Below are 14,399 nucleotides of genomic sequence, written 5' to 3' on the forward strand. Positions count from 1 at the left end.
TCCCAGGCAGTTGATTATTATATTCCATGCGCGTGGGTTGATTTTCTTAGGAACTCACCAACCCATTCGACTTTCGGCAGGCCAAACTTCAACCTAGAAATAGACATTTACGCTGGCTGGTTGCGGGTGATGGAAGATAACAGTATGTATAGAAATTGGAAGAAAGAAGAAATATTATTTTTTCTTTCCTTTGATTGGCAAAGGGAAATAAAAATTTTACCCTAAATTAATAAAGTACAACTTCTATTTTTGTTTTTGAAATTTAATACTTTGTATTCGTTCAATTAAGTATTTTAACTTTTAAGTTTATTCAACTTAAACTTTCCGTTAATTTTCATCAAAAAAGCTCCATTAGAGGGTTCTTATTTCTTTATAGAGCTTTTTTAAAGGAGAATAACAAAGGCTGAAATTTAAGGACTAAATTGAATTTTGAATAAAGTTTGAATAATGTTGTTATTGTTATTATTATTATTATACTTTTATGTTCAGATGGATTTGAAACAAGACTAAAAAAATTTCTTTTAGAAGATTCGATAACATATAAAAAAAAAAAAATACTCGTTGTGTTGTTGTCAACAGTATTATATATCTTTAACTTGATCTTGAAGAGAATGAAAATCTCATGGGGAAATACAAGTCATCATCAACCTGTACAGTTAGTTAAGCATCTAAATGGTCCCATGCCACCTTCACCAGTAGAGTTAATCATGTTTCCTGTTAGCCTCATGTCTCTATATAAACGGTTCCTAGCTAAGGAATTCACTAAAAAACTACAAGACTGAAAAGAAAAATAAAAAGGCCAGTTTCCATCACCCACCGCTCCCACCGCTACCAAAAAAAAAAAAATGTGGTTGAACCTTAAATTTTTGAGTTGGCTAGTCTTAATTGTCGGTGCCATTCATTGCCAAGCTTATGTTCAGTATACTTTTGTGGTAAGTAACTAATACGATAAAATTTCACCATTCATTTCATGAAATGCAATTGTTTGATTTTCTACATTATGAATAGAGATATAGATACGTACACACACTGCATTCATGTACGTAGTTGTATACCTATTAATATGTACACATGCTTTGTTATGAGTTATAGCATCTGTGTGTAAACTTTGGATTGTAGATAAAAGAAACTCCATACACGAGACTGTGCGGCACAAAGAACATCTTGACAGTAAATGGCCAGTTTCCAGGACCAGCACTACATGTTCACAATGGAGATACTATCTTTGTTGATGTCCATAACCAGGGCAATTTTAACATAACTATTCATTGGTATCATTCTGATCCGTTAACTTTTGTTTTGACAGAAGAAATCAAAATATATAAGGAACTGCTAATTAACTATGCATTGTATATGATAATATTAATTTACAATTTTATAGGCATGGAGTAAAACAACCAAGATATCCATGGTCAGATGGTCCTGAATACATTACACAATGCCCCATACAACCGGGTGGAAGGTTTAGGCAGAAGATTATATTTTCCACAGAAGAAGGGACCTTATGGTGGCATGCTCATAGTGAGTGGTGGCGAGCAACAGTTCATGGTCCTATAATCATTCATCCCAAGAAGGGAACCAAATATCCTTTCCCTCTTCCTCATGAAGAGGTTCCAATCATATTTGGTATTATAAAATTAGCCTTCTCAATAATTGGGACTATTTTTTTTTTTAATTTTTTGGTCGTCTTTCAAATTTGAAGAGTCAAGCTGTATATGCAACTTAAAAGTAAAGAAAATGTTACACAATTTGACCAGAAAAATATTTTTGAAATGACTGGAAATCTCTGATTATGCAGGAGAGTGGTGGAAGCAAGGAATATTGGCAGTTTATAATAGAGCTATTTCTACTGGAGCAGACCCTAATGTTTCTGATGCTTTCACTATCAATGGCCAACCTGGTGTTCTTTATCCGTGCTCAAAACCAGGTCAAAGATTCCTAAAGTTTTATATGAATAGTATGTTTATAAAATTTATTTTGTACCAAATGCTTCTAAGATTGACGTTACTAATTAGAATGAAAAGGGAGTAAGATTGAAGAGTACCGGTAAGAAGATAAACACACTATAAGTATCGTATCAAATGTTATTATTTATCAATTTAAAATATATGGATCATAAATCAATGAGCCTTAGAGGCCGTTTGGATTCCACTGAATCCGGCGTCTGTGTTTTATAAGTTTTACGTTTTCCTTTTTTTTTTTTATTTTTATTTTTTATTTTTTTTTATTTTTTTTATTTTCGCATTTGTTGACTTTGGGAGACAGAATTTACTGTTATGAACAGTGTATGCACTGTTTATGCACTGTGCATATACTGTTCACATATTAAAAAATATTTAAAATGGGTCCCACGGTACTATTTACACATTTAAAAATTATTTTGCTACAGTGTTTTCAGTTTTCAATTTCAGCAATAATAAGTTCAATCCAAACGGACCCTTAGACTTATTGAGGAAATTACTTGCAATTGGTAAATGTCATAGTTCAAACAGTAGTAGCAAAACTCGGTTAACTGTAACCCAATAAGATGCAAGTGGCGGTAATACTTAAAGATGGTTATAATAATAAAGTCATCGTCTTAGCCCTAGGAAAGAAAATAAAAAATTCATCCTTCTTAGAAAGGCAATAATCAATTGTCAAGTTACTAAAAGTTTTTATCAAATGATACTCTCTCTTTTTTATCAATTTTTTTAGGACTATACTATTTATCACAATTTTTGTTACAAATTGTCAATTGTGAATAGTGAATAGTTACTTTCACATATACCTTAATATTATTCCATATATCATGATCACAATTTACGTTTTTAAGTAGCAAAAAAGATTATGGTATAAAAGTTGTGTCCATAAACTCTCTTCTTTTGTTTTCTCTTTTTGGCTAAAATGTTAGTCTACTAATGCGATTTACCACTTGCAGACACATTCAAGATAAAGGTTGATCATGGCAAGACTTATCTCCTCCGCCTTATCAACTCTGCCGTGATGGATATTCTCTTTTTCGCCATTGCCAAGCACAATGTCACTGTTGTGGGAACAGATGGTAGTTACACCAAGCCATTGGAATCAAGTTATGTCACAATATCCCCTGGCCAAACCATCGATGTTTTGCTGAAAGCGAACCAGAAATCTGACCACTATTACATGGCTGCTAGAGCATACTCTGCTGCACCTCTTGTTCCTTATGATAACACAACCACCACTGCTATTCTTGAATACAATGGAAACTATACCCCATCTTCACCTCCTTCCCTACCTAATAATCTTCCTTACTCTAATAATACCAATGCCTCAGTTAGTTTCACAAGTAGCCTCAGAAGCTTAGCCGATAAAAATCATCCAATCAGAGTCCCAATAAACATAACCAAACATTTATTTTTTGTAATCTCAATCAACACGTTCCCATGTCCTAACAATTCATGTGCAGGGCCTAATGGGACCCGACTAGCCACTAGTGTCAATAACATAAGCTTTGTGAACCCAAACATCGATATTTTACAAGCTTATTATGGTCATATCAATGGGGTATTTGGGACTAATTTTCCAGATTTCCCACCATATTTATTTAATTTCACTGCTCCGAACTTGCCATTGTACCTAAATACACCTAGACATGGGACCAAGGTTAAGATACTGAAGTATAACACGACTGTGGAACTTGTTTTTCAAGGCACGACTTTGGCGGGTGGGAATGATCATCCAATGCATCTCCATGGACACAGTTTCTATGTGGTTGGAATGGGTCTTGGAAACTTTGACAAGGATAAGGACCCATTGAGATATAATCTTGTTGACCCTCCTTTTATGAACACCATTGCTGTTCCCTTATATGGCTGGACTGCCATTAGATTCAGGGCCGACAATCCTGGTTTGTCAAACTACTAAAACTATTTTCTACTTTGTTTTTTTGTTTTTTTTTTAATAACTCGCATCTATGGTTTAATTTGTGTCCAATGCATTGGAACACTAAATGTGAACGTGTTCAAAATTGAACACGTGTCAATTTTGGATTTCATTAAATATTCAAGATATTAAGTTTAACTTGTGTCTAGTATATTAGAGTATTAGAAACAATACATATCTATCCACTTGTCAGTCTTGTATTCTGTCCAATGCTCAAGATGCAACCTTTGCCCCTCACACTTAATACTACAATGATGATGATGTTGTTTATGTTTTGTGATGATAGGAGTTTGGTTTATGCACTGCCATTTTGATCGGCATATGACATGGGGCATGGACATGGTATTCGTAGTGAAAAATGGGAAAGGTCAAAAAGCACATATTTTACCACCACCGCCAGACATGCCACCCTGTTGAAGTTAGCTGCAAGCTCCAAATTCCATGTTGGTTCATTCCTCATGAGAAGTTACATCAAATGATAGGGGAGACATAAGCAATTATGAATTGGGCCAGTCCATTCATATATTTGTTTGTTTGTTTTCATTGTGCTCTTGATTTGTTCAATATGTCTATTGCATTATTGTTTATAATTATCATTTGTGGAATTATTACCACGACAGTCATTGTCAATTTGTGGAGGAAAATAATGAAATTGTTGTGGAAGAAGTAGTTTATTTGTTCTCATACTATATGGTATGCATTGTATATGGAATTAAATAAAGCTGTGTGATTAAGTAGTATGTAGAAATAAATCAAATATTATTATTGGCTAGATATTTGTATGATTCATCAAAATTGGATTCTCTCTCTCTTTCTATATATATATATATAATTTTTTAAAAGTTGCCCACATATTTTATTTAAGAGATTTTGAAAATGCAAACCCATATTCTTTTGATATAGATGAAACATGTTCCTTCAAATTTCAACGCTGCAATTCAAGCTGATTTAACTTTTCTTTAATGGAATTTGCAATTTTTTTTTCTCAAAAAATTTATATATATATATATATATATTGTTGGGTATGTTTTAAAAATTAAACCCATTAATTCTTTTAGTTGGAAAAAGCCCAAACAATCTACAACAATAATCTTCCTTAGCTTGCGTGGGTATTATTGGCAGCAAAAAAATCCCCCAATTATCTCTTCTTTCCTTAGCAATAGGTATGCTGCATCTTTCCTTATTCTTAAAAAAATACACATTGACTTGCGGCACTGATTGAAAAACAAATTCCTCCAATTTCTTCTTTCACCACTGTAAGCTCATTTATTCCAAGTGCGTGTTCTGGTTTATACATATAATTGATTCCCAAAAGAAAAAAAGAGAAACGACACATATATTTTTCTTTGTTTCTATATCAAAAACTTTCTCTTGGGCATTTGTGATGAGTTCGAAACTTTGTTTGTGAGTACACATTAACAAAGTTGCCGTTGTACCTTGGAGAGCGACTGCCCGAGCCATTTATACCAACAGATTCATTCTAGTGGGATGAAATCGCTTCTTAAGGACAGCAGATTTAGTTCCATGCTTCAGTGATAAGTTTTAATTACTTAATCCTTAATTTTATATGTTTTTGCACTTGTCTATTTTATTTATAAATTAATTTGAGTATATCTTGTTTTACTGATATATTATTGATATTTCTTTGTAATTTTGTTAATCAATTTGAGCAATCTTACACACTATCTTCCCAATATATATATATATATATATATATATATATATGAGGAGAAGGGGAAAAAAACATACATGTGAAGCAAAAATGGAGAATTTTTTTTTTTTTGAAAAATAAATATACACACAAGAGAGATAGAAAGAAGTTAACTTCTAAGTAAGCAACTCATGTGACGTTAATTTTGACACTTAAAAGGAAAACCTAAAGAAAAACAGAAGGCCAAGCTTTCACATGGTAGGTGGAGAAAACAAAGAAGATTAAAAAATAAAAAAGAGGAGGAGAACATCAATCAAATCGAACGAGGAGAGGATAAAGGATTTGAGTGGGTTTGGATTTCAAGGGATTTTAGTTTAATTAACTTTTACATACTTTCTATTTTACCCACAATATTTTTTTAATTATAGAAGTTAATAGAGGAATAATATATTTATCCATTTATTTATATATTATTATTTTCTTTCATTTCCACCCATAACTAATTAAAGGAAAATGTTAAAATTATTACAAATTTTATTACATAATTAATGTTTACAAATTTTTTTTTTTGAGAATCAATTAATTTTTACAAATTGATGTAACAATAATATAATTGATGTCACTTCACCAATGCAACAAATGAATCCCAGAATTATTTTTTAGTGGCTGACTTATTGGTCACACGTCAATTTGTAAAGGTTAAATATATAATAAAATGTATGATACTAATTAATTCCTATCATCACTCTTAATTAAATAGAGGGAGAGATATCTAGTATCTACTTCCTTCTCATCCAGTACAATTTTTAAAATGTCAAAATAAAGGAGGGATATCTTCCCTTCTCTCCACCCATTTCCTCTTCTCTCCTCTTCTCATACTTCCCTGTTATATCCTCTCTTCTCCTTCCAAACTTACAAACAAAATAATTGAAATGAAGGAATGCAAAAGAGTGGGTTAGCCAATGAATTGGTAACAAAATAGCCGTATATAATATTAGTCCTATAGATAAAGTTACCATCTGTAAAAAATTGGACTCTCTTAATAGGATGGTTACATAATGGTTGAAGGGGATTGAGCTTAATTAATTGATTACTTGAAATCTCAATACAACTATGACTTTTATAGTTTGACCTTTTGAGAAGATTTATAGTTTGATCTTAAGCCTACATCACAAACAAATAATATGAACCAGAACAAAATTATAAAAATTATATATAAAAAAAGGCTCAATTACAAACAAAGAGAAGAATACCAAAGATTTATATAATTTGATTCTAAGCTTTTTTTTTTTTTTTTGGGTGTAATTATGATGAAATTTGGGGGTTTACAAAGTGTGACCTAGGAGAGAGAGAGCGAGAAACGTAGAAAGAACCCTAGTTTTACAAAAGGAAGCTAAGAGAGAAAGGGGATGTGTGTGTATTTGATTCTAAGCTAAGCCTACATCTATAGGTGGTGATGAAAATAAAATTTCAATAAAAAAAAATTAGAGCAATTACAGTAATAATACAAAATCAATCTCTCTCTCTCTCTCTTTGTTATATATATATATATATATCAATATATATACTTCTACTGCTTTTCTCTCAAAAAAAAAAAAAAAAAAAAAAAACTCCCACTCATAGTTAGCATATATACAGATATACCATAAGAAATATAGGGTCCGTTTAGTAATGTTGTTCTAGTAATGTTATTTAAGTGTTGTAAAAATACATATAGGTGAAAAAATGTTGTAAAAATACGTGTTGTGTGTTAGAATTAGTGCTCTTAAATCCTATTGTATAATGTTATATATGATATTATGTATGACATGATGCAAGACTTAATATTGTAATTAATAAAGTTGTTTTATTATTATCTGAAATATGGGTAACATGAATATTTGGACATTATCATATAGTCCATGAGATGCATAGTATGTGATTTATGTGATTTAGTCACAAAAGATATAGATCACAAGTTCTTTGTAAACTCTGAATTTAGTTTGTAGTCGGTGATGAAATTGGGCATTTCATCTGTGAAGACTATAACATATTAACTAAGATGATTTGTCTTGATCATGGAAGTGGTGACTTCTAGTTGATATGTTGATATGTTTTAAGAGTTAAAACATATTGAACTGGACCGCTGTGAGATTTATTATTCTCCTAACGACTGTCAATTGAATAATAAATTTCACGACTTCTATTTGCATGAACTCTTAATCCTAAGAGAATAATGGACCTGATCATGAAGTGTAGGTTGTTTTGATATATCAGGAGTGAGATCTAAAGATATGATCAAAACCTCAGTATGTTAGGCAACCACATTTAGTGTTGATGGAACATATATTCTCAAGATGGAATTCATAGTCTCTTAACGGAGATATAAAATATTCCCTTAAGATAAGTTTGATAGGTTTAGTTATTCAGAGAATTAGGCTTAACCACTTTAGTAAGAAATTAATAAAGTATATATTTATGAAATTGGATTTCATAAATATATGGTGAATAACTTAAAAGGATTAAATCGGGTACTCAAGGATTAAGATGTAGTAATTCACAAAGTGGCAGTCTACATTCATGACTTTGTATTATTACGAATATTTTATGAAGGGGTTGCATGTACAATAAAGTCTTGGGATATAATTTATTAATAAGGCCTAGAGTGCAATTATATTTATATAGTGATATTAAATATAATTAATGGTAACTTTGGACTTGTTAAAAGTTGACAGAAAAGCCTAAGGCTCATTGGAGCTAGTGTCTTATTTGTTCTCTTTTGGTCTCACTCCAAGCCACATACTAAAGCCCAATTGGAAAGGTCCAAAAGGCTAGCCCAATTAGATAATCAGTTATGTGAAGAGAAACATACAGAATTTTATGAACATAAAATGGTTTGTGTGTTAGTAGAAGAAACTACATTCATTCTCTTTAGAACATACACATATAACTGATTGAGAGACCACACATCTTGGGCGTTAGTGGAATTGAAGTGAAGATTGAAAGTGTTTCTAAGAACTTCTGATCTTTGGTTTTGAAATTCACTGCATCAAGGTACACTCTCTTGTTCTATATTTTGAAACTTATGTAGTGCATGTTATCAATTGCGAATGAAGTAGATTCGTTAATTTTCCGCTGCATATGTTTTGTATGCAATACAAACATGTGATTTTCCAACATTGTGTTGTTTACTAAACAACACAACACATATTTCCATGGTCGAATGGTTTTGAATATATCATATAGTTCCCAATACAAAAAGGTAATAGTTTTAACCAAAAGAATATATTTTCTACAAAAGAAGGAACCTTACGGTGGCATGACTAAATGGTGGCAAGCAACCATTCATAGTGCTATAATCATATATTCTAAGAACGGAAGTAGATATCCATTTCCCCTTCCACACACAGAGATTCCATCAAATTTGGTATCAAACTCTTCTCAATTATCGATATTTGATCTTGTTCTTTTTCCCTTTTAAGTTTGATAACTATAAGGAAGTAGTTATCCATTTCCCCTTCCACACATAGAGATTCCATCAAATTTGGTATCAAAGTCCTCTCAATTATTGATATTTGATCTTGTTCTTTTTCCCTTTCAAGTTTGACAACTATAAGGAAGTAGTTATCTAGTTCTCCTTCCACACACAGAGATTCCATCAAATTTGGTATCAAAGTCTTCTCAGTTATTGATATTTGATCTTGTTCTTTGTCCCTTTCAAGTTTGACAACTATAAGGAAGTAGTTATCCATTTCCCCTTCCACACATAGAGATTCCATCAAATTTGGTATCAAAGTCTTCTCAATTATTGATATTTGATCTTGTTCTTTGTCCCTTTCAAGTTTGACAACAATAAAGAAAATGTTAGACAACTATAAATGTTACGCTTTAATTTTTAGATATTATATAGATTTCTAAGACTTATATGTAGTAAAATTAGTACTAACTATTGTATCACTAAAAAATAATTAGGAATTTTTTTATTATGTTGTTGATGTGAAACTAACCAATGATGTCACTTTGTAAATTTTTTAGTTAGTAAACGATATCGCTTAAATGTTCGGTTTTACTATTAATAATTTAAATGAAAATATTCATAAGATGCATTATTTAAAAGATCTTTTTGAGCCACGTCAACTTAGCATTTCGGTCCAATTTGGTCCATTCGATCTAATTCGGTCCATTTGGTTCACTTCAGTATTTCGGTCCACTTTGGTCCAATTCAGTCTACTTCGATCCACTTAGTTCGTTTCGGTCCATTTTGGGCTAATTGGACCTTATATTGATTCTTTTTGTATGTTTCTTTTTCAGTTTTAGGCTCTTAATTTATTTATTTATAATTTGGGTTGAAAAGTATGAAATTTTAACCTACTTGAGTCAAAGTTTTTTGTTTTGTGCCAAAAAAAAAAAAAAAATACAAACAAAATGGACATTAGAAATTATAGATATGGCCTTACAAAAGCAATAAATATGATAAATATTCAACAAATTACTATAAAATTTAAATTTCAATAATATAGGCATTATACTTATATTTTGAAAGAAAAAGAATGCTACAATTCTAAACTTATATAATAATTTACTTTAAATGTTATTTTTTACTATTAAAAAATTAAATGAAAACATGCATAAGATGTATTATTTAAAAGATCCTTTTGAGCCACATTAGCATAACATTTCAGTCCATTTGGCCTACTTCAGTCCACTTTGGTCCAATTCGGTACATTTTGGTCTGCTTCAGTCCATTTGGGCTAACTAGGCCTTATATTGATTCTTTTTTGTAAGTTGCCTTTTCGGTTTTGAGCTCAAAATTTCTTCTTCTTCTTTTTCCTTAATTTTTTAGTTAAAAAGTTACAAAAGTATGAAATTTGATTCGAAAACTCAATTAGTGTAGAAACACTAATGTTTGTTTAGACCCTCAATTTTTAATTACGGCTTAATTGCTTTTACTCTAACTTATCTAAATGCGGAACAAGAGTAAATGAAGTGCAATAAACCGAGACACTACTTTAATGCATAAGCAAGTACAACAAGCGATAAATGTAAAGTTTAAAGAGTAGGGAAGTGAGATGAAAATAGAAGATAACATTAAGAAGTGTTATCGAAGAGGAAACCGAAATACTAGGCGAAAAACCTCTCCATGTCCCTCCAAATTGAAATCAATCTACTAGTGAATAAGTTGGAGTACACAAATATCAAAAAGAGCCTCCAAGCCTAATCTACCCAATGTACTTGAGCCCTCCAAGCTCTAGCTACCAACGGACTTCTCGGAGTCTTGTCTCGACTAGTTATCCAGATCCCGCAATTCCGCCCGATTGCATCCGCCACTCATTGGCTTCTTTCAATGCTTTCCATAGGCACCAAAACTTCTCTCAACACTCAGAATGGATGAGATAAGTGTTTGAGATAATAAACACTCAAGGATGTGTAGATGGAGAGGTAGGAGTAAAATGAAACTCTAGAAAAATGATGTAAAGGATTGTGGGTAAACAATCTCTAACTCACAAGTGTTTGGCTAGGGTTTTCTCTCTCAAAAGTTTCTTGTGAATACTTCTTGTTCTTCTTTTACATTTCGTGGGTAATGAGGATTTATATAGTGTTGGTAAAGGAATGCAAAAAGACAACCAAAATAATTAGGCAGAGAGTTTCGCGGGTCACTCGCAATTTGGCCTGAGTCGCGAATGATTTGTGAAATCCAGCTTGTCAAATGCTCTTCAAATTCCAGTATGTGCTTCTCATGTAGCTTGTTTCGCGGGTTGGCACTTGCGAGCTAGTCGCGAGCTAGTTATGAAATCCTCATCTTCATAGAATCTCCACCAAACTCTCACACACAACCCTTAAATTAAATCCCACAAAAATGCAAGGGAAATGATTGAACAAAATTACAATCAAATTTGACACGGAATTAAAGTCAACATAAAACATAGTTGTAAATCACAACTTTACATATTCTATTTGGGTCAAACTCTTTAGTTTTTTGGTTAAAAAATACGAACAAATAAGCATTAGAAATTAGAGATATGGTGATAAATATCCAAAAGATTACCTTAAAATTCAAGTTTCAATAATATAGAAACTATAATTATATTTAGAAATAATAATAAAAAATGCTACAATTCTAAACTTGTATAATAATTTAAACTTAATGTTACATTTTTTCCCATGTTCTTGGATATGTTCAAATTAATCAACTGATTATGGTATATTTAACCAAAAAAAAATTCATTTTAATAACATCTTCTCCATTTAGATAAAAAAATATTATAAATATTATGTAATTTAAATAAAAGATTTAAATAACATTAATTATATATGTAAGGACTAGACAAAAGGCCCAAGCCCACTTAGAACAGTGGAACCCATTGTTTTAAGCCCAATACAATAGATTTGTAAGAGAATGGGTTCTCCGAGTCAACTACAATGCTAAGTAATTACAGGCTTGAGGATAACAGGACTAACGCAATTAACATAAACGAAGGAGACACAAATTTAATGTAAATTCTTCCTCGGGCAGGTCCGAGGAGGGGTTCTTCATTAAAAGTCAATGCTGATCCTTTTACAGTAAATTTCAGTTCTCTCTCTCTCTCTCTCTCTCTCTCTGTAGAATGTTCATCCATTTTTCTAGAGGGATTCATTTCCTTAAATAGCCCTTCCCATTGCATCTCAGCCCTCCATCTGTACATCTCAGGAGAATAATTCGGATACTTGTCCCATCAGGACCCTTCTGGAGGTAGTAGAGAGAGTTATGAGTTGTTGAGTCACTATGCAGATGTCTTTTCTTCATAAATGTGGCCATTTCAGTTGATGCAGAGCATTAAGCTGGTAGCCACCTTCCTAGATATTTTCCATTTCCGTTGCTTGCACGACTCTGGTGTTTCCACAATGCTTTACTTTCTAGTGTAAGGAGCTACATAAGGTACTCCCGAGGTGCATTTGCTCCTCGGGCTCCTCGGACAACAAGCTAGTTAGTCTCCTTTCCTCGAACCTTTTATTCTAAGTTTTAGCCTGGTTCTGCATGGCCTTGACGTCTTCCCTCCTCGGTCTTAGCCCATGTGTCAGACTTGGGTTGACACATGTGTGGGCCTTTGATCATTCTTGGTTCGGGCCTATAGGCCTTAGAATGTCCTCAATTCATTTGCTCCCACAATATATATATATATATATATATATATATATATCACTATGTATTATTGTTGATTGCAAAATACATTATATATTCCATTACATAAAACTTATAAAAAATAGAAAATCCTTTTAAATAACACGTTCACTATTTATCCTACAAATTTTATATTATATTCTTATAAAATAATTTATTATAGTGAAGGGTGGACTATTCTTACATGAAAAGAGTCCAAACTGATCAAATGATTCCAATAAGGGTCAAATGCTAAGAGCCTTGTAGTTCAACTAATTGACACTTCCGAGTGTTTCCAATTGAGATATCTAAGATTAAAATTTTCCACTTCCAACTATCAAATTATCAAAAAATAAAAAATACTAAGTATCAGAATTCATCCAAATAGCCCACAAAATCACAGCCCTTTAAAATTTTAAACCTAGGCCCATTAACTATGTGACCTACAAACTGCAACATAGTACAGTGCAAGAATGCACTGAGCGTATAATTTGACCGTTTTGGGACCTTCACAATTGAGATTTTCAAAAGATGAATCTAGTCAACGTTTATACAAGATTTGTCCTTTTAAAATCTCATATTAAGGGTCCGTTTGAATACAACTTATTTTGGTGAAAACTGAAAACTGAAAACATTATAGCAAAATAATTTTTAAATGTGTGAATAGTACCGTGGGACCTGTGAACAGTGCATGAACAGTGCATTTGTCTCTTGCACAGTGAATCCATGTGCATGAACAGTGCGAGTTACTGTTCATACATGCTAAAAAAAAAAAAAAAAAACGCAAACGCTGAACTTAAAATGTGGATCCAAACGCACAATAAGAAGGCACCTTTTAAGGAAAAATTATTCTGTACACTCAGTGTAATAGTGTAATATGCCTCATTGCCTCACTCACAAATAAGAGGTGAGGCTCATGAGCGGAATCTACAGGTGAGACTTTAGATGAGAGGAAGGCGTTAGGGGCGTAGCCAGGAATTTTTGCTTGGGGGGGGGGGGTGGGGGAGGGGGCAAGGTAAAACTATCATTTTGATTTAATGAAAAACTCAAAGTATAGTATATCTATAACACAAGCTTATTGGTAGAATTTTTTTATCGGTGTAATTCTATAGCACTCAAAAATCAAAATACTAACAAGTTAATCGACCAATTAAGCATCTTAAGTCTTTTTTTTTTTCCTTGAGTTTCTCCTATTTTTTTGAAAAACCATAAGTCCATAACATTCATAGAAATCAAATATAAGTATACAACAAAACTACTGAAGAAGAAGAAGAAAAAGAAGAAGTTGGTATTTCTCAATATTTGCTTAGCTTTAAATAAGAAAACTCTTTGTTAAGGAAGAGGGAGAAACTAATGAAAATGTGATTATGTGAGAGCATCCTAGGGAAGAATTAATGAAGAGAAATTGAAGAGAGAACACCAAGTGATGAGGAGAGTCTTTTGTGAAATTGTAAAGTGGAAGGAGATATTATAATAGTTTTGAGCAAGTGTAAAACTTAAGTACAATGTCCAAGTGTAATACATTAGGTTTTTCAATTAAATTCAAGCACATATTTAACATGTCCAATAAAATACAAACAATGATATTATTTTTAAGGACAATATAATTCAATACATATGAGTTTAATCAGGTAATCTAATGTACTACACCCTCAGTATTATCCTTTCACAAAAATTGAATAACTAAAAACTTAAAAAATATAGACGTGGCTGTCATGCTTTAGAGAAGAA

The 14,399-nt window shown here is 32.1% G+C and overlaps 1 protein-coding gene across 1 annotated transcript; it reads left to right on the plus strand.

Moving 5' to 3' along the window:
- Positions 1-758: 758 nt before the first annotated feature.
- LOC126700049 (laccase-15-like) lies at positions 759-4,569 on the plus strand. Its single transcript, XM_050398029.1, has 6 exons — positions 759-932; positions 1,120-1,271; positions 1,382-1,626; positions 1,799-1,927; positions 2,918-3,865; positions 4,187-4,569. Exons 1-6 carry the CDS (start codon positions 846-848, stop codon positions 4,315-4,317), a joined length of 1,692 nt encoding a protein of 563 aa, XP_050253986.1. The 5' UTR covers positions 759-845; the 3' UTR covers positions 4,318-4,569.
- Positions 4,570-14,399: the final 9,830 nt, after the last annotated feature.

Source organism: Quercus robur, chromosome 9 (genome assembly GCF_932294415.1).
Source record: "Quercus robur chromosome 9, dhQueRobu3.1, whole genome shotgun sequence".
Taxonomy (NCBI): Eukaryota; Viridiplantae; Streptophyta; class Magnoliopsida; order Fagales; family Fagaceae; genus Quercus; species Quercus robur.